The sequence below is a fragment of the Dreissena polymorpha genome, chromosome 9 (genome assembly GCF_020536995.1).
Source record: "Dreissena polymorpha isolate Duluth1 chromosome 9, UMN_Dpol_1.0, whole genome shotgun sequence".
NCBI classification, from domain to species: Eukaryota; Metazoa; Mollusca; class Bivalvia; order Myida; family Dreissenidae; genus Dreissena; species Dreissena polymorpha.
The window spans coordinates 96,619,054-96,646,787 of NC_068363.1; the positions used below are offsets into that span (position 1 = coordinate 96,619,054).

Here is a 27,734-nt window from a genome sequence, read left to right on the forward strand (position 1 = left end):
TAAAAAAGATCTACTAATACTTTAACAATAGCATTTACTGTATAATGTTATGTGTTTTCCATTGACATGCCCTATCTCCAGCTCCTACAGGCTGACTAGTGACTATGCCAGTGTGCACACAAGATTGAGTTTTCTACCTTTCTACTCTTCAACCGGAGCAGCTCATCAGACAGCTTGTTGGCCCGGTTAAACTGCTCCTCTGCTAGCGTCTGTAACTCTACTGCCTGTGAACTGGACCGCTTCTGCATTTGCTGCATCTCCTGCACACACCAACCAATCAAAATCAACTATCCACCAACGCAAACCAATCAATATTGATTTTGCAGTAAAAGAAAAACCAACCAATTAAATTCAACCTTCCTCAAGCACCAACCAATCAAAATTAAGCTTCCAAACAAGAAACATAGTAACCCAGAGGATAAAGATGTGAACAGAAAACTTACCTTTAAATACAAAATCAAACATAATTACATATATTACAAAACAAATGTTAAAATCAATAGACTCAGTGTAATTATGCTCAGGGATATTTAATAATAATAAATCTTCTGATTATACTCCTTTTTATACATTTTGGGAATGTGCCTTTTTATAATTACGGAGAAAAACAAATTTTTTAAAATAAAATTCATTTTAATTATTAAATACTTACCTGTTATCGTATGCTTATACTTTCCAAGGGGAAATAACTCATCCGGAATTTTAACTGGGAATCTGCCACCTCAATACCGTAATACAGGCCAGGTTAAACATAGTGCAATGCAACCTAGCCAAAAATCGGTAACCAACCCTCAATATTCTTTCAATATATATACAAAAATATTAATCGAATAGCGGGGTGGGAGGTGGGACTTACCGATAACAGGTAAGTATTTAATAATTAAAATGAATTTTATTTAAAAAAATTTGTTTTAATGTCATAAATACTGACCTGTTATCGTATGCTGATTTTGCAGCTGCGGTGGGAAGGTTCGTATATATTTTCCCAACACAGTAGAACCCATAAACAGGGTTATCAGCTAATGATATCAAGTAATCTTCGTTAAAACAGTATTAATTATGACTTCTCGGACAGAGTAATATGTCTATGTCGTAAAGAAGACACTACCGTTAGTGAAACCACAACAAGCCCAAACATATACAAATTGTATTGTTGGCACTTCAGAAAACGAGGATAAAAAGATGACAAGGTGGTCGGATTCCTCCAGTAAACAGCTTAGAGCACGTCAAAAAGTGGGGTGTGATTAATATATGCCCACAAAACAGACAGAGCTCTTAATTCATGCGGTCAGATCCTAAAAAGGAATGAATCCTTAGATAGGATAAGATTAACTTTCCTTAGTCGAGGTCTAACCCCGAGAAATAGAAGCCGCAGACACATCTCCCCCCCCTTTTTTGGGGAAATGAAGAGTGTCTTTGAGAACCTCGAATGGACTTCTGACTAACACTGCTGAGATAGAACTTCAAAGCCCTGATTGCCCAAAGAAGTTTATCCTCATCTTCATGACTACCAGTTTAAGAAAACTTGGAAACTTGAAGGTAGAAGCCATATAGAGGACTTGATATTAAGCAAGGAATCCTGGCTGACACAACAAAGTGAAAACGACAATAGATCCAACTGGAATTGGTCGTATTCAACAGAAAAAGCATGAATTTCACTTCTCCGTATGGTAAAAGCCATCATAAGAAGGAAAACCGTCTTAAAATTATATTGGAACTGTTAATAAGCCTGATGAAAAAGGTTCAAAGGGAGCTCATTAAGCATCCCAACATGTTACACAAGTCAAAACCGCTTAAGAAGGTAAAGGAACGAAAAACATAGTGTTGACGTTCCATAGTTTGGATCAGTTCCAAAATAGGTAAGACAGCACAGAGTTGCGATGACTTACACAAAACAAGGTATACGAAAGCATAATCTCTATCCTTTGATGAAGAAAAGAACAAATTTCTTATCATCAAGAAAAAGATGAGAAAAACCTCTATGTATCTAGCAGAGTGATTAAGGTAATAACTATGCTCTCAATTACCCAGTAAAAAAATGAATTTCCATAGAACCTTTATACAGTTCTGATGGAATTATCCTTGCACAAGTAACAAGGATTGAAACTCTAACAGAAAAACGTTCTTCTGTAGAGATAACTAAAAGTTATTAATGGCCAGACATGAAGTGGCACATGTTTGGATCAGTAAAAATATGTCTCAGTGAGATATGATATTTGACCTGTGAAGAAGTTTCCTGAAAATAATTGTACAGGAGACTTAAAAGGTCGTAGAACCATAATCCCATGGTTCATTAAGTATATTTCATGAAATTATGGCAAAAACTCAGTTATTGCAAAAACTCACCAAGAAGGCAAGATATTCCAGTTTATGTCAATGGACGAATGTATAACAATCGCACACCCTGCTGGATCGACTTCTGTGAACTGCATTGTTGACGTTGTTCAGCATACCGGTATACACTGCGATATACGATCGCATAACGCTAATAACTAGTGTTTGATGATAAACAACATTTTTTGATATACTATGTACACCATGCAACTCGTCTGCAACTTCACTGCCGCGCATGCGCAATTACATTATTGAACCCAACGGAAAAATAATTCGAAAGAAAGAACTGCAGGACAAAACGTCCAACAGGGCGTTGAGACGAACTGGTATGAGAAAGACGATAGAGAAAATTTGTTGTTCTTGCAAAGAACGAATAAGTTCCTGATTTCCAGTTACAAGGAGTGATAATATGATCACCTCCGTGTCTGTAAGTAAACCACGACCGATGTGTGATAGTTGAAACCATCACAAAGGAATCGTGAAAATGTGTTGTAAATGAAAAACAGCTAAAAAGAATTTTCGCTTTTCAAGATGTAGATGTGCAGGTGATATTCGTTAGGATACCACATAATTGAGAAAATCACGATACGTTGTTCTATGTGATCGTCCATAACCTTATCTGCTCACATCTGTATAAGATGTAAGGAAGGTTGTGGTAGAATAAACTATATTCTTGCCAAGATAATCTTCTAGTCTAGACACCACTGAATAGTGGTAAATAATGACAAAAAGATGGAAATCTGTGTCATTAAATAATCCCGAGATTAATACAATTATCTTAAAAATAAAGCTTAAACGGACGTAAGAAAAGACGTCTCAGCAGAAGGACCGGTGACCGGACCGGTAAATACCGACCGGTGACCGGAACCATTTGTCAAGGATGGGTGGGCAAAGAAACCACGGCAAGCCGAACTTTCCCAATCCAAACACACTTGAAAATTGGTAGAATAGGACAGTGTTTAACACTTATAAGTTTATGACCTATCTACAGAATATAGCCTCTTCTTGAACCAATAACAGGCGCCTTTAAAATCCTGGATAATACAGGTCGCGAAGTCATCGATTTGCGAAGTACGGAAATATGATTGATAGTGGTACCTCCGGAATCGGAGGTGTGATGGCAGAAAAAGGTGAAAACCCTAGGGGTAACCTTAAGCGGGTCCACGCTTGCCGGTAGAATGCATGGAAGTCTTAAATTCTGACTTGATTAATCCATTTACTTCAAGACTTCTAACCGGAACGAATTCCGAAAGGAATACGACCAGTTATAGGAAGACGGCCTGTTATGGCCAGAAGTGTAATAGAAGAATAACTTTAAGATGAGGTCCCTCCAGATCCTAGGATCTAAGATCTGAGTTCAATAGGTCCTAAGCCATCTACAAGACTGTAGCCGCTATGCGGTCAATCTGATAGGCAATCCTATGTATCAGAACTCTTGTTGATTCCAGTAGCTTGAAAATATGCACTGCCGTAGGAGCAATAGAAAAGCAGAAGTCGATACAAATGTCGTCTTGCTAATCCTGCTAGCGTCATTAATGTGTCCCAACTGTTCCGTGACACTGACTGCAAAGTCTGTAGCCGACAGGTAAAGGGGGTTAAAACATTTCATCCTTCGGGTCTCGAACATAAATTAATAGAGGTCAAATAGTAATGTTCGACCTCAATGCTAGTCTCCGAGCCCACTTCAGCCGATCTATCTGCAAGACCAGTAGTCTGCATGTAGCCGGTTGAGATAGAAGTACAAATAACAGATATAGCATGATTTGGTAACCGTCGCCAGTAGAACATCAGTATTGAAAAACACAAAAAGTCATGTAGATTGTTGAATCCATAAAATATAGTATTCAATACAAGCATAGCCAGGGGTATACAACTATGTAATGTAGACGATACCCGTGATACTAAAAATTGACCGATGAAAACACAGTGGAATACCGGTAATTGGTAAGTGGTGACCGAACCGGACCGGTCAATGACCGGTAACTGTAGCCCGGTGAACGGACCAGTCATAATATGACTGGTGACGTTACCAGTTAAAGACCGAAAAATGGTGGAATCCATATGGTCTGTTATCAATGTCAAGCACAGCTCGGAAAAGAAGATCATGCCAAAAAAATCCAATCCGATGGCGATGAGACATCACTTATTCTGACCGGTGATCAGTGATCGGTGATATGACCGATGAATGGTGACCGATGTCCGGTGATCGGGACCGGTATAATATAACTGCGTCAGAATGGAAATATCTGGTGCAGAAGAATGACCATCCACGAAGTCATCTGATAATGTTAACCGGAAAACAACGGTAGATTATCAGTATTAATAGGCATAAGTGTCCTTGTAGTCGTAGTGGAGAAAACAACAGCTTATCCCGAAGCCTGAATGTTAAACGAACTAGTGTTCGTATACAACTACGGCTCGGTGACTGCAACATTTGTGGATGCCATAAGAAGAACCATCACACGTGGAATGGAGACATGATATTCCTAAAGGAATAAAATGGAGAACGTCGATATGACCAGTAGGTTCATTAACGCCTACGTGAGAAGTGGCGACATCCATATCACTTCGATGCCGAAATATTGTTCGGCTACGCTGGAAATATTGTCTTCTACAATATTGTCTCCGTGAGCATTGACATGATCGCTTACGAGCGTATCAACGCCGAGAACTGCTCAATGAAGGAGAGGTATGTTCGATAACTATCCAGTGGTGCTCAATGCAGTCCGCTGATGTCTACGTGAAGGTTGACGACGTCCTCGTTTCCTGCGATGTCGAGATCTGGATCGGCCGAGATGTGGATCGGCTGCGATGAGACCGAGATCTTCTAGAATAACGTCTCCGTGAGTGACGACGTGATCGCTTACGAGAGCCGCGACGATGAGAACTGCTCGACGAAGAAGAGCGTGTCCGATGTCTAATCCTTGATGAAGACGATGTATTCAACGAAGAATAGGAGAATAATTCAATGAAGAAGACCGAGTTCTTCTTCTTGACCGGTGACTGGTGTTATCGGTGGCAGGCCTAACTGATGACTGTTGACAGGTGACCGGAGCGGTGATCAATGACCGGACCGGTGACCGGACCGGACCGTTGACATGACCAGACCGGTGACATGACCGGACCGGTGACATGAGTGGACCGGTGACATGACCGGACCGGTGATCAATGACCGGTGACCGGACCGGACCGGTGACATGACCGGTGACCGGACCGGTGACATGACCGGACCGGTGATCAAAGACCGGACCGGTGACATGACCGGTGACCGGACCGGTGACATGACCGGTGACATGACCGGTGACCGGACCGGTGATCAAAGACCGGACCCGTGACCGGTGACATGACCGGTGACCGGACCGGACCGGTGACATGACCGGTGACCGGACCGGACCGGTGACATGACCGGTGACCGGACCGGTGATCAATGACCGGACCGGACCGGTGACATGACCGGTGACCGGACCGGCCGGTCAGACGTCGATCAATGGTCCGTGATCAACGTCCCCGGTGACGTACCGGTCATATCATGACCAGTGTTGTCACCGGATAATGACCGTATGGCGGATGCCAAATGGTCCGGCATTGGTCGATGTCCTTGACCAATGCCATCGGGCAAAGACCGGCTGACGGGTGTCGCCATATGGTCTGACGTTGACCGACTGTCTAAGAGACTTAGCATAGTACGGTCGCGATCGTGCCCGATACCCGGTGACTGATACTGCAACTATCATCCATGATCTGCGAAGTCACCGGGTATTTATCCACTCTTGTTTCTGCGACCATCATGTAGTCGAATATATGAAAAACAAGAGCAAAGCATATTCAACCATAAACTGGTCACAGACCAGATTATCATACGGCACATAAAATCATTATTTGACCATAATGAAAATTATAATAATACTCCCGTAGATCATAAATTAAACAAAAGTTTAATTCAAAACAGATGAAAAATAAAATGACGATCAATTAGATTGTCATACGGAACGTTAAAATCATTATTGCACACAATGGCAAATGATAAACAATCTGTCAATAGAAGAACACGCTTTGCACGATCTCGTAACACATTAGAAGAACATGCTTTGCACGTTCTAGCAATGTATTAGAAGAGCACGTTTTGCACGTGGTCGTTCGCGCCTGAAAACACCCAGCATGGTAGAAATAAACCATTGTTCGATAAAAACAAGCATGGCTTACCTTTTACAAATGAAACAAAATCCATTTAATCCACACAAATTAATCCGAATGAGAAATAAAAAGATAAATAACACAATTTATCTATTCAAAACCCCAATCAACCAAGTGAAAAACAATATTTTAATTCAGAGCCGTAAAAGACACGTATACACCTGGTTGATCCGGAAATAATATTGAGGGTTGGTTACCGATTTTTGGCTAGGTTGCATTGCACTATGTTTAACCTGGCCTGTATTACGGTATTGAGGTGGCAGATTCCCAGTTAAAATTCCGGATGAGTTATTTCCCCTTGGAAAGTATAAGCATACGATAACAGGTCAGTATTTATGACATTAAAATATTTGACTACATTGTACATATATTAACACCAAATAAAAAAGTCAATATTTTAAATATCAAATGACATAGCACATGATGACGTTATTCATTTCAGATTCTTAAGAAGCTTTCTAGTATTTTTCAAAGTTATTTTGCGAGGCAGAAATTGTGTGATCCTAACACCGTACATACCTTTCTTGCATGCTCCATCTGATCCTGCATGTCCCTCAATGTATTCTGGAGGGTCATCCTCTCCATGGTCAGCCTCTCTTGTTCCTGAAAACACAGCATTACAGTCAACACAAGGCACCACACACCGTGTTATGAGTTGAAGCTCATGAATAACTACGTAATAAGATTTAGTACTGTATCACCGTATTTTTACCTGTAAATTTGTTTAAGATCTGCGAAACAACACCTTCTTTTCCATCAATGACATCCATACCAGTAAGCATAAGATATTGTATGTTAAGTTCTGTTAAAACATAGTCGAGATTAATCATTTTTATTGTAAGGCCAACACTTTGAAACATACAGTGTATACGATTCCCATGCGTAATAAAATGGGAGGGCGGTATTTATTTGGTGTACCAAGAGTGCTGTGAGGGTGGTTAATATGTACACATTCCTGTGCTGACTTGGTCCTCAGTTCCACATACCTGTGCTGACTCACTCCTCAGTTGTACATACCTGTGCTTACTTGGTCCTCAGTTCCACATACCTGCGCCGACTCACTCCTCAGTTGTACATACCTGTGCTTACTTGGTCCTCAGTTCCACATACCTGTGCTGACTCACTCCTCAGTTCCACATACCTGTGCTGACTCACTCCTCAGTTGTACATACCTGTGCTTACTTGGACCTCAGTTCCACATACCTGTGCTGACTCACTCCTCAGTTGTACATACCTGTGCTGACTTGGTCCTCAGTTCCACATACCTGTGCTGACTTACTCCTCAGTTGTACATACCTGTGCTGACTTGGTCCTCAGTTCCACATACCTGTGCTGACTAACTCCTCAGTTGTAAATACCTGTGCTTACTTGGTCCTCAGTTCCACATACCTGTGCTGACTCATTCCTCAGTTCCACATACCTGTGCTGACTCACTCCTCAGTTGTACATACCTGTGCTTACTTGAACCTCAGTTCCACATACCTGTGCTGACTCAGTCCTCAGTTGTACATACCTGTGCTGACTCAGTCCTCCATTCCACATACCTGTGCTGACTCACTCCTCAGTTGTACATACCTGTGCTGACTTGGTCCTCAGTTCCACATACCTGTGCTGACTCACTCCTCAGTTGTACATACCTGTGCTTACTTGGACCTCAGTTCCACATACCTGTGCTGACTCACTCCTCAGTTGTACATACCTGTGCTTACTTGGACCTCAGTTCCACATACCTGTGCTGACTCACTCCTCAGTTCCACATACCTGTGCTGACTCAGTCCTCCATTCCACATAACTGCGCTTACTTGGTCCTCAGTTCCACATACCTGTGCTGACTCACTCCTCAGTTGTACATACCTGTGCTTACTTGGATTTCAGTTCCACATACCTGTGCTGACTCACTCCTCTGTTATTCATGTACCTGTGCCGACTTGGTTTTCAGTTATACATACCTGTGCCATATCCGTCCTCAGTTGTTGACAAACCTGTGCTGACTTGGTCCTCGGATGTACATACCTGTGCTGATGCAGTCCTCAGTTGTTCATGTTACTGTGCTGACTCAGTCCTCAGTTACACATATCTGTGCTGACTCAGTCCTCAGTTACACGTACCTGTGCTGACTTAGTCCTCAATTGTTCACATACCTGTGCTGACACAGTACTCAATTCCACATATCTGTGCTGCCTCAATCTTCTGTGTCACATGCCTGTGCTGACTCAGTCCTCAATTGTTCACTTGGTCCTCAGTTCCTTATACCTGTGCTGACTCGGTCCTCAGTTCCACATACCTGTGTTGACACGGTCCTCAGTTGTTCATGCACCTGTGCTGACTCAGTCCTCAGTTGTTCACATACCTTTGCTGACTCAGTCCTCAGTTGTACATACCTGTGCCAACTTGGTCCTCAATTGTACATACCAACTCGTTTCTTAGTTGTACATACCTGTGCTGTCGCAGTCCTCAGTTGTTCAGATACCTGTGCTGACTCGGTCATTAGTTGTACATACCTGTGCTGATTCAGTCCTCAGTTTCTGCAGCTCCTCATAGGACCTTGTGAGGGCCTTAGCCAGCTCATTCTTCTCCTCATTGCGGTCCTGTATTTCCTGCTCTGAAACACCAGGCAATGCAGTTAGCATTGGGGAGGCCTGAGACCCTTTGAACAATAATGGACATGTCTCTGCAGTACTAAAATTAGTATTAATGTGCTCATTATAATAGCTATCATTCCTTGAGAAGTTTTTATAACCTTGTTTCTGTATTAATAACAATAATGCCACTGCAAATGCATTAATTCCAAGATAAATCACTTGAGCTCTTGTTATTTTTCCATGTGAATATTAAAAAAAAAAAATGCCTCTTGAATGTACAGTCAATCTTGTATTAAGAGACCACTCTAGGGAGTAATCAAAAGTGGTCTCTTAATAAAATGGTCTTTAAATAAAAAAAGGCCATTCTGGAAGAATTCTTACCCTCAATTTTAATCTATATGAAGGATAATCTCTTTTGTCAACAATGATTTTAACTTTTATAATAAAATGAATATAAACACAATACAAATGTACATAAACAATATTTTACTTATAATGTGTTTTATTTTTTCACTTATTATAAATTATCATATATTATAAATGAATTGTGTGTACATATTTATTTGCAAAAACAACATAGACAAGGAAATATTTTTCACGTTTTTTTTTACCTGACACATAATTTTCCACGTCTTCAAGCACCTCGGCTTTACGCTTAAGAATGTTCTGAATTTGAGTTTTACCAACTCCAAACTCATCTGCAATTTTACGTGCACTTCTACTATTTGACAATTCCAAAACCCGAATTTTCTCGTTCAACGTTAACACTTTTCGTTTTGACATTTTAATTTCTGTATGTACGCTTAAGGAAATCTGACTCGATTATGATACATAATGAGCTGAAAAAATTAAAACACGTCAATTCAAAACAAACAAACAGACCTGATTGGAAAATTTATTAAGTAAATAACAATGTGATTGGCTAACAAATATTTACTAATTAGCATAATTACAAATTGGTAATGTACGGATTTCGACAGATGTTGCCGATTGATAGTTTATTTTCCGCACTTCTCAGGAAATGTTTGTCGCGTACAGTGCATTGTTTCTGCACCTGTTATCTATACTCGAGAAAAATCGGCGTTGTCTCTTAAAGTTCCACATAGTAAACTTTTTAAGCTGTAGACTGTGCGTAAAACGTTCCTCTATTATTGAACTCAATAAATTGATATGCAGTCTACAATACAGGTCAACGAGACAAAGCATAATCATAATGGTTGGTGTGAAAACAAAGCAGCGGAGTAGCAGTACATCTTATCGGCTTAGATAAACAATTAACACAGATTTGTCCCTGAAAGATCAATACATTAACCACTTTTACCTCCTAGTGGTCGCTTAATTCAAGATTTGGACATCAAAATACATAGAAATCAGCGGTCGCTGGTCGCGTAAGACAAAAGTCGCTGAATACAATATCATTATATAGCAAAAAAGCTCCGTGGGATTTCAAAATGGTCGCATAAGACAAAGGTCGCTTAATACAAGTGGTCGCATCCACAAGATTGACTGTACATTCAACTTCATGTGTTTAATGTCAAATGTACATTGTTGTATATTTACTGAGTTGAACTCCAGGTGTGCAGTGTCAAATGTACATTATTGGCAGGGATCATATTTTCCAGCAACATCAATCGGTCCGGATTTAAATGGGGAAAAAGTGTCCGAAAATTTTTGTCCGAAATTATGACAAATTACGTTAAAATATATACCATTGATATTGCCATTCATGAAGAGGGTATAATAATGTACAAGTTAAATTGCCTTAAGCATTTTTTTAAACGGAACATACGAGGTTTTCTCAATTGGTTTTATCATTAGCTATTTCATTGTTGTTTCGGTAACTGTTTTATCTGACTTTTCATCGTTGTCAATATAATTAATCTGTGTAAGTCTATACAGATGTTTTAAATCATTGTCGACTCGATAATAGCTTACACACATGCATTGAATCTAACAAATGTCTGTGCGTAGGTTGGCTACTGGCAATAATAAAACCAAATAGTTGAAAAACAATTTGTGTACGTTATAGTTTGTTGTTAAATAAACCACGGCCGATAGTTAAGATGCGTAGAGATTAAATCACGAGTGCGAAGCACGAGTGATTCAAAAACACGCATCTTAACTTCCGGTCGTGGGTAATTCAACAACAAACAATAAAGTACACGAATTATTTCGATTCTAACACGATTTTTACTAAAGATTTATACAATGTATATTATTTTTCTTGTGTACTATTTTATGTGAAGTTCCGCCCATAAAAATAACTTTCGGCTGTTCTGTCAATCAAAACCGCAACTTTCATTCATTTATTGCCGGATTATTACGCTGGTGGAAAATGTATCGGCATGTTTTGTTTAGTCACAGCGCGTGCTTTCAGTGTATAAGGTCCGCCGACAATTAATGCAGAATATCCGATTTTCTTCTTTGTTTATATGAAAGTTTACTGACTGTATCATGCATGAAATGCACAATTTCCACGAGGATAACATCGAGGTTTTAATCTCCGAAGTAACTGTCAACGATTTTATCGTGGACGAGCACACATTACGGACCGATAAGTGTGCTAGGTATAAGCCAGTGAAATTATCGATTGATATTGACACTGGGTTATTCAAGCTTTACTAATACACAACCGCGCGAATCTTCGTTGATTGGTGTCATACGCTGATACTAGTCGGCTGACGTGCAATAGACTGGTCCTGACCGGTTTAGAGATTGCAGTGTATGGTTTATCACACCTAATCGAGACAAGAATGTAATAAGGGTATGCTAGCATGTTCACTGCGTAATCGATTTCATGACATGGGAATTTTAGCAAACAGAATCGGACCGACTCTTTGGGATTTTCAATCGGTCTTTCATGACCCCAATCGGCCTAGGACCGACAAAACCGACAAAAATATGATCCCTGATTATTGGATATTTACTGAGTTCAACTACAGATGTATAGTGTTAGATGAACATTATTGGAAATCTACTGAGTTCAACTACAGGTGTTTAAGTGTCAGATGTACATTATTGGATATTTACTGAGTTCAACTACAGGTGTATAGTGTCAGATGTACATTATTGGATATTTACTGAGTTCAACTACAGGTTTATAGTGTCCGATGTACATTATTGGATATTTACTGAATTCAACTACAGGTGTATAGTGTCAGATGTACATTATTGACAATTTACTGAGTTTAACTACAGGTGTATAGTGTCCAATGTACATTATTGGATATTTACTGAGTTCAACTACAGATGTATAGTGTCAGATGTACATTATTGAAAATTTACTGAGTTCATCTACAGGTGTATAGTGTCAGGTGTAGATTATTGGATATTGACTGATTTCATCTACAGGTGTCAAGTAAAGATGGATATTTACTCAGTTCTCTGATCTTGTTTTCACATTCAGTCAGTTTCTTTTCATCTAGCTCCATTTTCTCAGCCTCTTTCTGAAATACAAGAAGAACCATGGCTCTCAATAACAATTGTGTTTAAGTCAGTTAATCATTTCTTGACTTGTAAGTACGTTTTTATATTACAACAACAATTTACGAAGTATATACTGGTACCTAACACATAATAACAAGGACAGTAAATGGTGCAAAAGATAAAGTGAATCTGTACAGTGTACCATTAAGGAACTTGGGTAATCATTATACTTCAGGAGCAATGAGTATTAGTGATCTGGATAAGTGACACTGATTGGGTCATTTTAAAAGTACCAATACAATACGTGATCCTCCAGCGTGATGGGTTTTTAATTATTCACAATTGTAAAAATTAAGTATGAGAGATGCCTATGCTAGTTTAACAATAAAATTGTAAAGCTGAATGTTACAAACAGCAAATGCGGACACATGCTAGATGAATATGAAAATGATTGCTGACATTAACTTAGAAGGTTAGGTGAGTTAATAGCGCTGTTATCAAAGAAATAAAAAAGGTTAAGGGATTAATGTTGTGCAGCTAATTCCTGGGTCAAACCTTGCAGCACCCAGTAAAACCTCACAATACCTGGTCAATCCTCACAATACCTGGTCAAACCTTACAATACCAGGTCAAACCTCACAATACCTGGTAAAACCGTACAATACCAGGTCAAACCTCACAATACCTGGTCAATCCTCCCAATACCAGGTCGAACCCTACACTACCTGGTCAAACCTCACAATACCTGGTCAAACCACACAATACCTGGTAAAACCATACAATGCATGGTTAAACCTATAATACCTGATGAATCCTTACAATACCTGGTCAAACCTTACAATATCTGGTCAAATCTTACAATAATAGGTCAAACCTTACAATAATAGGTCAAACCTCACAAAACCAGGTAAAACCTCAAAATACCAGGTCAAACCTCACAATATCAGGTCAAACAATACAATACCAGGTCATACCTTACAATATCAGGTCATACCTTACAATACCAGGTAAAATCTTACAATATCAGGTCAAACCTTACAATACCAGATCAAATCTTACAAAATCAGGTCATACCTTACAATACCAGGTCAAATCTTACAATATCAGGTCATACCTTACAATACCAGGCCAAATCTTACAATATCCGGTCAAACCTTACAATACCAGGTCAAACCTCACAATACCTGGTCAAACCTCACAAAACCAGGTCAAACCTTACAATACCAGGTCAAACCTTACAATACTGGGTAAAACTTGTCAAACTGGGCATATGGAATGTAGGTCCATTATCATAGAATCACACCTTTTGTTCTGTTATTTTCTGATAGCAGCAAGTAGACTATTGAAACTCAATTCCATTTAAATGAAAATACCTACATAAATCTTAAAAATAAATACTATTTCTATGATGTATAATCTTCAGTATTATTATAAATATCATTTGCAGCATCTAAAATCGTAATCATATAATTTGAAAGCAAATCCAACTAATGTTGGTATGGGAAACAAAAGTAACTCTTGAACAAAGCAGCACTATAATATTGGCCTTTAAAGAAGCTTCTGTAACTAGGCACTCCCTACAAGATCATCGCTAGCAACCAGCTGTGTTTGGAGGTATACCTTCAAGTTCATTATATCCGCTGTGGCGTGGCTAAGTTCTGTTTGTTTTGTGTTCAGATCCGTTCTTATATTGTCCAACTCAAAATTGGCTGTTGTTACGAGCTGAAATTATGTCAGGGGTCATAGGGTCAACTAGTTACCATAGCAACCATCACCAAAATTAAGGTTCTTTATTAGCTATGAAACTATAGACAAGGTTTTAATAATTTCCTGTTTAAAGTAAGCTACATGTATTAATGCATAAAAAAGCATAAGAAGTAGCATTCAATATAAAACACACAATAACTTAACGAATTTAATAATAATAATAATTATTATTATAATAATGATATTACTAATAAAATACATAACATAATCTGTTTTCATGTAAATGATTAATAACAAAGAAAACAAGAGATGTGTTTGTCAGAAACACAATGCCCCCTATTGCGCTGCTTTGAAGCCATATATTTGACCTTTGACCTTGAAGGATGACCTTGACCTTTCACCACTCAAAATGTGCAGCTCCATGAGATACACATACATGCCAAATATCAAGTTGCTATCTTTAATAATGCAAAAGTTATTGCAAAACTTTAACCAAGGTTAAAGTTTTGGGACACACACAATGAATGAATGACAGACAGACAGGCCAAAAACAATATACCCCCGATCTTTTGATCCGGGGGCATAAAAAGTAAATTACTTATAAAATTAGACAAGAGTAAAACAAGTGGAAAACTAGAAACAGATCAAAGCATCTGAAGCAATTCACATTCTGAAAATGATGAAAGATAATCTGCTGCTTTTAATTTGAAATGATTTCACAAAGATAAGCCGCCAAGGATTGTTAGCAGTAAGCCATATAGCATTCATGATGAAGCAATTCCAGCTAATCATGCTCATACATCAGAATATTAACAAACCTACCAAGCTAAAGAAATCTTTCGCATGCTTGTTCAATGAACAAATCGGCTAAAAAAGAACCTTAATGAACATCTTTTACACTAACAAAACCAACAAGTTAATTACCTGTATATATTTTTAAAGCTAAATGGGTGTTACATACCAGTAATAATTGCATTTTTTCAGTAGGACATGTTCTTTTGTAACAAACCTAGGTGAACATTTCCACACCTATGCACATTCAACTTCTTAGGTAGCAGATACTGAATTCTTTCTTTAAGTCTGATAACCAACCTTCTGTAATTTGGACTCCTCTTTTTCAACCTCTTTCCTGACTTTGTTTAAGGACTGAAATTCATCAAGTAAAGGATGTTCAATAGCTGGGTCAATTGAATCTAAGGTTGAAAATTGAATATTCAAATATATTATGAAGAACGAAAATTCAAATATCATTTTAAAATTCTTTCCCATCCCTAGTTTTTATTATTGTTGTGTTTTAGAAGATTGCTTAATGCAATTTCAATAACTGGTTTATATATAGACATATTTAACTTCTTTCTAAAGGCAATACCTAGAGAAACTAACCCCCTGGCCTATCTCAGTACACAGCCTACACCCACCTTCCTGGTCTCCTGGTACTCAATCTCTCGCTCGTCCATGGTCCGTATCAGGTCCTGCAACTCCTCCTCCCGCTGCCGTTGCTGCCGGAGACAGTCATCATGGGTGATACGGGACTGACGGATGCCCTCATTGAGCCGCTCTATCTCCAGCTTGGCCTCATCACGCTGCAGACTGTGTCACGCAGTTGCTTCAACAAGACACATACAGGCATTTAGCAGACTTGTGTCATGCAGTTGCTTCAACAAGACACATACAGGCATTTAGCAGACTTGTGTCACGCAGTTGCTTCAACAAGACACATACAGGCATTAAGCAGACTTGTGTCATGCAGTTGCTTTCACAAGACACATACAGGCATTTAGCAGACTTGTGTCATGCAGTTGCTTCAACAAGACACATACAGGCATTTAGCAGACTTGTGTCATGCAGTTGCTTCAATAAGACACATACAGGCATTTAGCAGACTTGTGTCATGCAGTTGCTTCAACAAGACACATACAGGCATTTAGCAGACTTGTGTCACGCAGTTGCTTCAACAAGACACATACAGGCATTTAGCAGACTTGTGTCATGCAGTTGCTTCAACAAGACACATACAGGCATTAAGCAGACTTGTGTAACGCAGTTGCTTCAAAAAGACACATACAGGCATTTAGGCTTTCATCAAATGAGCCTCGTTCTGGAAGAATGAGGCTTTTAATGCGTTTGCATAAAGTGTAATCCCAGATAGCCGTCATGTATGTGGTTTGCACAGTCTTATCAGGGACGACACTTTCCACACAATTGTCTGACAAAGAAATTACTGAAAAGCAAAACCACTTAATTTTCTTTCAAAATTATTCGAAATGATTCTAGCATGCAAATCATTTAATGGATACAATTGTTTCAATCCTAGTAATGCCATTCACAAAATATTTGTGAAATGTGCGGACAGGCAACTATTCTATAGGATCAATGTGGTTTAACGTTTGAGGGGTACGTTTCTATAGAAGCCAAGTGGTGTAAGATTTATGGATACATTTGTTGTACCTGTTCTAGGTGAGCCATGGTCTTTTCTCCATCCTTTAGTTGCTCTTTCAGACCCTTCAGCTCTGTTTGCCATCTGAATACAAACAGACAGATATAGCACTTGACTGCACACATAAAAAACTTATAAACAGAAATATCTTGCCAATAATTGTTTTACTTATATATTTTATTAATTTCAGTTTTGATAAGGCCCTTTAAACAGATCAAAAGTAAAAGGTATAAAGGTTTAAACATTAACAATTTGAACACTGAAGCTGATTTCATATTTATTTTGATATGTTTCTAAAGAAAATTCTGCAGAGATATTTTGTTCTATCATCAATTAACAAACACAGAATTATCTACCCTTGATAACATAAGTCACAGACTAAGACTTCGTTACCCACAAATGATAGCATCCTCCACAGATAGACTTAGTTACTCACAAATGATTGCATTCTCCACAGAAAGACTTATTTACATCCGAATGATAGCATTTTCCAGCAGAAAAACTTAGTTACCCACCAATGATAGCATTATCCACAGAAAGACTTAGTTACCCACCAATGATATCATTCTCCACAGAAGGACTTAGTTCTGCACCAATGATAGTGTTCTCCACAGAAAGACTTAGTTACCTACCAATGATAGCATTCTCCACAGAAAGACTTAGTTACCTACAGATGATAGCATTCTCCACAGAAAGACTTAGTTACACACCAATGATAGCATTTTCCACATAAAGACTTAGTTACCCATCAATGATAGCATTCTCCACAGAAAGACTTAGTTACGCACCAAAGATGACATTCTCCACAAAAAGACTTAGTTACCCTAAAATAATATCATTCTCCACAGAAAGACTTAGTTACCCACCAAAGATGACATTCTCCACAGAAATACTTAGTTACGCACCAATGATAGCATTCTACACAGAAAGACTTAGTTACCCATCAATAATAGCATTCTCCACAGAAAGAGTTAGTACCCACCAATGATAGAATTCTTCACAGAAAGACTTAGTTACCCACCTATTCAAGCATTCTCCACAGAAAGACTTAGTTACCCACCAATGATAGCATTCTCCATGAAAAGACTTAGTTCCTCACCAATTATAGCATTCTCCACAGAAAGACTTAGTTACCCACCAATGATAGCATTCTCCATAGAAAGACTTAGTTTCTCACCAATGATAGTATTCTCCACAGAAAGACTGAATTACCCACCAATGATAACATTCTCCACAGAAAGACTAATTTATGCATAAATGATAGCATTCTCTACAGAAAGACTCAGTTAGCCACCAATAATAGCATTCTCTGCATAAAGACTTAGTTACCCACCAATGATAGCAGTCTCCACAGAAAGGCTTAGCTACTCACCAATTATATCATTCTCCACAGAAAGACTTAGTTACCCACCAATGATAGCATTCTCCATAGAAAGACTAAGTTTCTCACCAATGATAGCATTCTCCACAGAAAGACTTAGTTACCCCCCAATGATAGCGTTCTCCTACAGGAAGACTTAGTTACCCACCAATGATAGCATTCTCCACAGAAAGACTTAGTTCCTCACCAATGATAGCATTCTCCACAGAAAGACTTAGTTACCCCCCAATGATAGCGTTCTCCACAGAAATACTTAGTTACCCACCAATAATAGCGTTCTTCACATTTCCCACATCCTTGGCTATAGCAGTTTTTTCCCTGTTCAGTTCGTCCATCTCCCGTTCCCTCCCGCCTCACCAGCTCCTGTTCCAGCGTATCCAGGCGACGAGATGTGCTGTCAATCTTCTCTTCCATTGTACTCTGACTCCTGAAAGGGGAAAAGTCCACATTCTTATCATGTAGAATTCGTGTAATTCTGTCATGCAAATACAAGCAGATTAAAGGAGAAACTTTAGCTAATATTACCTACATCAACCATTAAAAATTTAATCAGGGAAAACTGCAACACCTGTCCATGTCATGCCTTGAATACCCCACTGCCCCCTTAATGCTGCTTTGTAAGAGGGCATGGGCAGATCTGTTTGAAGAACTGGTATCCTAAAAATTCAAGCTTCATACCTGTGACATTGCTATGAAGCCAAGATGATCCCTGAACAAAATTTTAGCCAATTACTGTGAAATTATCAAAGCAAGAGTTATGGCTCTTGTGCACTTAACTTCCCATCATTGAGCTATATATTGAAATATTAAAAATCATATTGATACTTACTATAGTTTGCAAGATATCTCCTTTTAAAATTTCCATTTAACAAGAGGGTGACGATGGCCCTTAGGCACTCTTGACCTGGTTATCGAGTTTTTGACCCCAATAGACCCAGATTTAAACATGGTCATGCTATTGTCAAGATTAACATTCTGACCAAGTTTCATCGAGATTTGGTCATAAATGTGGCCTCAAGAATGGTAACAGGATTATATGATTTGACAATATTTGAGCTGAGTTTTAATCAGGCTCAATCATGTACATCAAAACAAAATCGACACAGAAGTTAATGAGAAGTTGCCTTCACACTCTGAAAGGGCATAAGGGCACAAACCATTGTAACAGACCAATAAACCAATCAATTAACAAACCAAACCAACTGATCTAGTGACTCATGATTAACCCTTATCAAATTGTGTTTGTGGTGGTTCATTAACAAGTGTTATGGTATTATACATCTTTTCTAAAGTATACCAATCTTTCACACTAGATTCAGCCCACACTATCAATGCACTTGCTCTGGAGAACAACCCCTTGGGGCCCACCTTCTCATGTGTGTGACCTTGGCATCGAGTGTCTTCAGTGACTCATCAAGCATCTCTTTCTCTCTGCTCATGGTGGCTATGCGGTCCTCATACGACTGTTTCTCCATGGCCAGCCGCTCCACGTCCTCTCTGTCCCGCTCTATGCAGCTTCGCAGCCTCTCCATCTCCACTGTCTTCTTGTTCACATCAGAGTTCAGCTGCTCGAGGGCATTCTTCTCCTACAGATATACAAACCAGAAATATGTAGTATAAGATTCTTTAAACATAAATGATTTGATATTTGTATGAGTATCCAATCTTTGTTTTAGTTCAATTACAGTTTAAATTACATTTGCCAACATATTAAATGTTTTAGTTCAATTACAGTTTAAATTACATTTGCCAACATATTAAATAACATACCTTTTTATTTCTTGAATGCATTCAACTTAGAATTCTATTTAAGAAAATGTATGGTTATGGGAGTCCGTTTATGAAACAAGAGCTGTCAGAGGACAGCGCGCTCAACTATTCGAGTGCTTGACAGTATAACGTAAGCCATCATGGGGAAATTGTTCATATTCAATAATTCATAGAGACGATCTTTCAAAATAAAAAAAAAGGAAAAAATAAATATTATTTTTTTTTTTGGGGGGGGGAAGGGGGGTATAATGTGGGGTGTGGTAATTTATAAGATGATGTTTTAAAAAAAAAAAAATTGGGGGGGGAGGTTGGGGGGGGGAAGGGATTCTGGGTAGGGGCGTGGGGTATTGTTTGGGTGGAATCCATTGTGGTATTCAGGTAAGTGTTGTTTTGTCAAAGTAATAATAAAATGTGATCATAAATAAAGAAGTTATGGCAATTAAAGCAAAATGTTCAATTATCTAAGTGTAAAAGGGACCATAATTATGTCAAAATGCTTGATACAGTGGTCTGCTCTTGTTTATAGGTTGGGGTAAATGTTGGTAAACAAGTATGCAACATATAAAAGCAATATGTCAACGGATATAGGAAATATTTGGGGTAGTACGCAAACTTTAACATAGATTTATCAATAATATGCATATTCTAAGTATAAAAAGGGCAATAATTAAGACAAAATGCTTGATAGAGTTGTCTGCTATTGTTTATATGTTGGGGTCATGTTGGTAACAAGTATGCAAAATATGAAAGCAATATGTCAAGGGACAATGAAAATAATTGGGGTAGTACGAAAACTTTAACATTTGCACGCAGATGCCGACGCCGGGGTGAGTAGGATAGCTCCACTATATATATTTCATATATAATAGTCGAGCTAAAAATTTTGACTTTATTTTTTACTTCAGTTGAAGGTTTTACATTTAATAACATTTGGATTTGAATGAGTATATAATGACCTCAATGAGCTCCCTCTGAGTCCTCTCCAGCTCTGCTAGGCGCTGTGCATGCTGGGACTTGAGGTTGTCCAGCTCTGTCTGCTCCAGACGCTGCATCTCAAACGTGTGCTTCAGATCAGACTTGTGCTTGCTCACTGAGTTCACCAGTTTCTGTGTGTGCACATGTAGCAATGAGCAGCACTCTATGAAAACGGGGCTTAATGCATGTGCGTAGTGTCGCCCCTGATTAGCCTGTGCACTCTGAACATGCTAATCAAAGACCACACTTTCCACCTAGACTATAGTTCCATTAAGAAACTTTCTTTCAACGAAAAATTCTATTACAACGGAAAGTGCCATTCCTGATTAGCCTGTACGGACTGCACAGGCTAATCTTGTTAAACTTAGGGATATGCATTAAGCCCCATTTTATCAGAGTGAGGCTCAAATAAATTGTCGAGCAAACATCTCACCTGATCTTATTCTGAGATTTGATTGACAATGTTTTAGCCATTCTGAAAGCTAGCACTTAATATTAAGAGGACATTCTATTGTAAAAACATTTGTTCACTGTCAAGAGTGTTGGCTAAATGTGACAGAAGTAAATACTACCACAAGCTATTGTCCATTTAGACACCTTCAGGCTCTAAAGCAATACAAAAGTAAAAACTATTAGGAAACTAGGAAACATTCATGTAGAAAACTAGGGAAAAACTAGGAAATTCAGGAGCAGTGAAAAAAAGCTAAGAGGTTTAAATTTCTTCCACCCAGATTTAAAAAAATTCAAATATGGTGCATGCAACATGTCCTAACAGTAAAAACGATAGTCCAGCTTTAGAAACAGTCAGATAACATGAATTACTTGTACATGTTACTGTTAAATGAATGGTACTTTTTATTTTAAAACATTGTCAACCAGAGGTAAAGAATGCTTTTAAACTTTGTAAACTTCTTATGCATATTATTATGGTAACAAGTTTTCATAAAAACATCAAAATCTGTATTGCTTTGGATCAAATATCAGCAACAAATGAATGCAAAAATATTCAAGTCGTTAAAAAATTTATAAGAATAATATTTATTGTATATATTTATAGTATTTATAGAGTACTTTTCTTAAAGGGCCCTGAACTAGTGTAGGAAAAACTAAAAAAAAACACTCCAGAGCGTGCAACATTGTGACTGGTGTATTTACAGACCTGCATGGTGCACATTGTGACTGGTGTATTTACAGACCTGCATGGTGCACATTTGTGACTGGTGTATTTACAGACCTGCATGATTTCCTCGCTGGTGCCCATTTCGTCCTTGAGTTTCTGAAGCTCCTGTCTGTGGACTTGATCTGGGCAGCCAGGTCCGACTTCTGTACCTCCATGTTACGCAGCATGTCACGCTGCTCCTGAACACAAACACATGCCAGCATATAGCAGTACATGAACAGCAAACAAGAAACTAACACTATCAAGTCACAATCGACCTCAACTGTTGGTTTGCCTCCTAATTCACAAGAATGTTTGTGAGAAATGATAGGTAGTTCAGAGATTGTTTTCCTTACAAGAACAGGATCTTGTAAAAGGACAAATTCCCAATGCCAAATATAATTTATTTGTTTCCGCTTTCACAGAAAAAAAAACACAAGTGATTTATCCTAAATATAAAGAGAAATGTGTTTCTTAGTAGTAAATCATTAAGTAATCTTTCTGTTTTTTTTATAAACACTAGTCAAGTCTTTCTTAATATTTCCCAACTGCATGTTCTCACATCAATATTACACAGGTTTCAGACCCCTTCCCCAAGTGGTGAACCCAAATGCGCCTTGTTATGGGAAAACTGGGCTTAATGCATGTGAGTGATTGTTGTCCCAAATTAACCTCTGAAGTCCTCTGTGTGACCTACTGACCTTGATGTCCCTCTTGTTGGCGGAGAGTTCAGCCTCGGTGTCCCTGATCAGCTGGTTGATCTCCCCTTGCTTCCTCTCCAGACTCTCGGTCAGGAACTGCAACTCTGTCCGCTTCTTGCCCATCGCGTGGTCAACCTTCTCCAACTCAGCTTTTTGCAGGTCAATCTACAGACACAGGAAGAATAATGACGAGCACACACAGACAGGGTCTCACACAACTAACAGATTCTTAGACTTGAGACTTATATAATAGAAATTGTTATGATCGAAAAATGATGTGAATTTGAATTATATCTGATATCAATCAAACCTTTACTTCAGACTATTGTAATTATAATTACTAGTTATGACAAACCTATCATTAGTAATATACACCCCCACCTAAAGCACACATATTTAATTATTTACTTAAGTCTGTCAGCTATTTTTAAGTAAAAAAAAAGAATGCTGAACATAATGATTTATACAATTTCAGGTCAGTCACTCTCTGGTAGTTCAGACAAATCAGTATGGCAAAAAAATCAGGTTGCCATTAAAAAAAGATTTAGATGATCAAACATATCACATTGAAGAAAACATCAAAATTCATTCTTCATTAAAAACAAATTCATGTTCAAGAATAAGAAATGAACCTTGTACTAATAAAAGACTTCATTATATTTACAAAGTTTTGAACCAATATGGCACTGAACAAATTATTATAAAGGTAAAGATAACATTTGAAAGGACTGATAAAATATGTAACCACAGTCATCTAAGCATGCAATAAATAAGGTTACACACCATAAACTACAGAAGATGTGTCAATCAGTACCAGGAACCAACAGCATAAATAAACAAAAGAGAGACTGATTTATCAATATTGGAATAAGAAAGAAATCATCATACATTAATAGAAAAAACGTTTGATTGCATTATAAGTGTGAACATATACCATGTATTGCAAACTTGATGTACATTGTGACCAATTATGAACTTTGACCTAAGTGTGACCTTAATACCTAGCCTCGGGACAAAGGTTTTAACTATACAATATTTTTGAAGTTTTAACTTACACATGTCCTAATGTATAGTGTGTTGACATCCAAGTCATCATATTTTTTCCAAGATTTTGTGTAAATAGCAAAAGATTTATTGAGGGGGTAACCTGAATTCAATCAATAAGAAGTACAATGGATTTAAATATTAACCAACACTTTCAGTACAGGTCTTTTAGTAATTAAAACACAGTATTATGTGAAGTTGGAAAAAGACATCAATTGGGAATAAATTGTGTTTTTTCAACAGTGCATAATATGCAGTTTTACATGTTGTATTTATTTAGTTTGACATATTATAATTAAAATAAATACTTGCATATATAATAGCATCATTTAAATTGATCTTACTACAAAACTGGATTTTTATTGATTTTTTTAAATCCTCATAAAACAAGAATATCAGTGAAACTGATGGATGCTCCCTGATGATGCGCTTTGTCAATCTATGTGTTAATAACCACCTAAAATAATCTTTTATTAGCCTTGGTGACCTTGACCCCAGTGACCTCAAACCTCATAAAAAGGTAGAGGCTCATGCAAGGTACCTACATGCCAAATATGAAAGAGATCGGTAATGTATTGAAGGCCCTATGAGAAACTGTAGGAAAAGCGTGACGGAAAATCTATTATTAGCCTTGGTGACCTTGAGCCTAGTGAAATCAAACCTCATCAAAAGGTAGAGGTCCATGGAAGGTACCTACATGCCAAATATGAAAGAGATCGGTAAAGTAACAAAAGCATGACGGTAAATCTATTATTAGCCTCGGTGACCTTGACCAGTGACCTCAAACTCATCAAAAGGTAGAGGTCCATGCAAGGTACCTACATGCCAAATATAAAAGAGATCGGTAAAGTATTGAAGGTGGTATGAGAAACTGTAACAAAAGCATAATAAAAACTATTATTAGCCTCGGTGACCTTGACCTTAACCCAGTGACCTCAAACCTCATCAAAAGGTAGAGGTCCATGCAAGGTACCTACATGCCAAATATGAAAGAGATCGGTAAAGTATTGAAGGCCCTATTAGAAACTGTAACAAAAGCGTGACGGAAAATCTATTATTAGCCTCGGTGACCTTGACCTAGAACCCAGTGACCTCAAACCTCATCAAAAGGTAGAGGTCCATGCAAGGTACCTACATGCCAAATATGAAAGAGATCGGTAAAGTATTGAAGGCCCTATGAGAAACTGTAACAAGAGCGTGACAGAAAATCTATTATTAGCCACGGTGACCTTGACCTTGAACCCAGTGATCTCAAACCTCATCAAAAGGTAGAGGTCCATGCAAGGTACCTACATGCCAAATATGAAAGAGATCAGTAAAGTATTGAAGGCGCTATGAGAAACGGTAACAAAAGTGTGACGGAAGGACGGAAGTACGGAACTACAAACTGGCAACTATATGCTCCACCAAAAATATTTCGGGGAGCATAATAAAACTGTGTCCATGCGGCGCATGAACACAGTTTAAAAATACAGTAAAAGGATAAAAATACAATCACTGTAAATGAAAAAGTCATGGAAAATTGCTTATTAAGCTGTAAGTATAGATAAAATATTTCAAAAATAAATTCAGATCATGAAATGAATAGTTTTGTTTGAGAAAATCACCAAAATGAGGTCCATTCCCAGTTTGATGTCTTATTCCAAATTCACATAATACTGTGTTTTAATATTTAAGTGTTAATTCACAACAAATCGCGCCATGTTTTTACATATTAATAAAATGTGATGTTACAAAATCCACTAACTGACCAAACTGCATAAAATTATTAACATAAGCATAAGCATTTTTACTTTATTTCTGACTTGAATAGTCTGAGGGGAACATGCTTTAATATGTTGACAACTCTAAGTGTGATGCAAGTTCATGTTTTAAAACATAAAGTTACAAAAGGTTTTCAGAATAAAAAGTTTTAAGATATTTTGTTTCACAATTCTGGTTCCAAATGTGGCTGCAGGTAAAACATTTTTAACTATCCTTTTTGATGTAACACTAAATTGAGAGAGAAAAAACAAGAGGGCAATCATTGCCCCAGACTACCCACCTTATTAATGTTCTACATGTGTATATATATAGAGAAAAAAATCAAGTTATTTGGCTAATTTAAATTTAAATTAACCATGCGACCCAAAGGATGTATCAAGTCATAGCCCAGGGACAGAATTTCAACAAAATGTGTGGATACCCACTTTAAGATGTTAAATAACAAGTTCACACCTTGTGGTTACAGAGAAAAAAGTTATTTTAATTATATAATTTATATTAAATTTTGAATGTGACTCCAGTTGCATGATTTAAACAACCTTTGTAGAGGATCACAAAATGATGTTACCTACAAATGAACCAAATACTAAACCTCTGAGCTTTTGTGTTTCAGAGGAAAGTGTTGTTTTTTACTTTAATTTTTAAAATATATTTTAAGGCCTACATATACAACGGACTGGAATGGTTTGAATAGCATTAAAATAGGGGTGGCCAAGACAAATTCCTGTAAAATTATGGGATGATTGATCTTACAGTTCAAGAGATGTCATTTGAATTAAGTTAAACTAGATGTGTCAGTGACTCTGATCCCCAGCTACACATGTTGTGTTTCTAAAAACTGGAAAAAAACACTAAAAATGCCATTATTTAATAAAATATACATTACATTAAAAACTGACAGGGGTCATAATCATAATAAAAAGAGCAGCTAATGTTCATTCAAACAATTGTCATCACCTTCAGGTTATTCAGCTGTGAGCGTTTGAGCAAAATCTTCAAAGCATTTAAAAAGGAGTTGAAAACAAAAACTTTTGCATAAATATTCTGCACTGGAAAAAAAACAGAAGAAAGTGCCATAATTCTGCCAAAACTCTTTATTTATATTCAAATTACTATTAAGGTCCTTCAACAGTAACCACTTTGAGGGAGATCCACCACATAGTTAAAGAATAGTTGAAAATAACAATTCCACAATATTCCACAATGGAAAAACAAATATAAGGTCCATAATTCTGCCACTCAATCCCAGGAAACTTAAGATCATTACATTGTGAACTGTTTGGGGAGATCCACCCAGTTGAGTTATAAACACCAGCTTTTGATGGACATACATAACGACAGACTGACAAGTGCCATGCTTAATGCCTCCCATTTCATGGCCGCATTAAAATGAATTGTGTTACAATTCTTGGGCAGTTGAGATTTCTACAATGAATGTTCAGTTTGTAATGAGACATTATCAAATCCTCAGCAAATCCAAAGCAGCAAACTTCATCCCACTTTGGTACATAAATACCTTCTCCATGTACTGACACAGAAATTAACAAAATATCACATGAAAACACAGTCATGTTACATAAGGTGCTACCACAAAGAAAAAGTTACACAAGTGCATGCCACAGTCAAGATTTGCCGCTTGACTTCCATCACCTCCAAATTAAACGAACAGTACTTTTTCAAGAAAGGATTATTCATAATTTGATATTTCTCCTTTTTGTCACGTGTTATTATGTTAAATATTCAATATTATAATTGTTATAATATTGTAAACCTGTTCAACATTGAGTTCCACAAAGATGTCAGTCAAGAGGCAAACCCAACAAATACATTGATTCAGCCTTCTTGGTTTGCATGTGAACAATAATACAAAGTGTTGATATTGTTAGAATATTCTTCATAAAATTGCATGAATAAAAACAATGTTCTAATAATGCAGAAATAATGATGCTTAATTTTGATATTAAAGAAACTGTATAGTACAACATTTCTGCAGGGCAAACATCAGGCATGTACTGAAGTGTCCGTGTCATAAATTGGTGTCACGAAATATGCCTAATTTAAGGTCTGGGTTACATTGATCAAGGTTGATAAATAAAATATTTTAACTATTTGAATTACAGAGAAGACAACACTAATTTGTCAAATTTCTGATTCTTCATAGAAATGATGCCATTCAAAAGTGCTACAAGCAATCTGGCTGGCTATTGTACTTGGCCAAGATTTTCAGCCCGCAAAAAACTGTGGCAAAGTTTGATGATGA

General features: G+C 37.7%; 1 protein-coding gene across 4 annotated transcripts in view; it reads right to left on the reverse strand.

Annotated features, from left to right (window-relative positions):
* The window catches only part of LOC127843867 (centriolin-like), a 176,184-nt gene that overhangs the window by 13,987 nt on the left and 134,463 nt on the right, over positions 1–27,734 (reverse strand). For all 4 annotated transcript variants that reach the window (XM_052373747.1, XM_052373744.1, XM_052373745.1 and 1 more), the window contains 6 exons: positions 15,336–15,389; positions 14,157–14,258; positions 12,487–12,556; positions 9,030–9,130; positions 7,048–7,131; positions 138–260 (listed from right to left, as the gene is read on the reverse strand). In XM_052373747.1, coding sequence (XP_052229707.1) covers positions 138–260; positions 7,048–7,131; positions 9,030–9,130; positions 12,487–12,556; positions 14,157–14,258; positions 15,336–15,389 — 534 coding nt within the window. The remainder of the gene's footprint in view (positions 1–137; positions 261–7,047; positions 7,132–9,029; positions 9,131–12,486; positions 12,557–14,156; positions 14,259–15,335; positions 15,390–27,734) is intronic.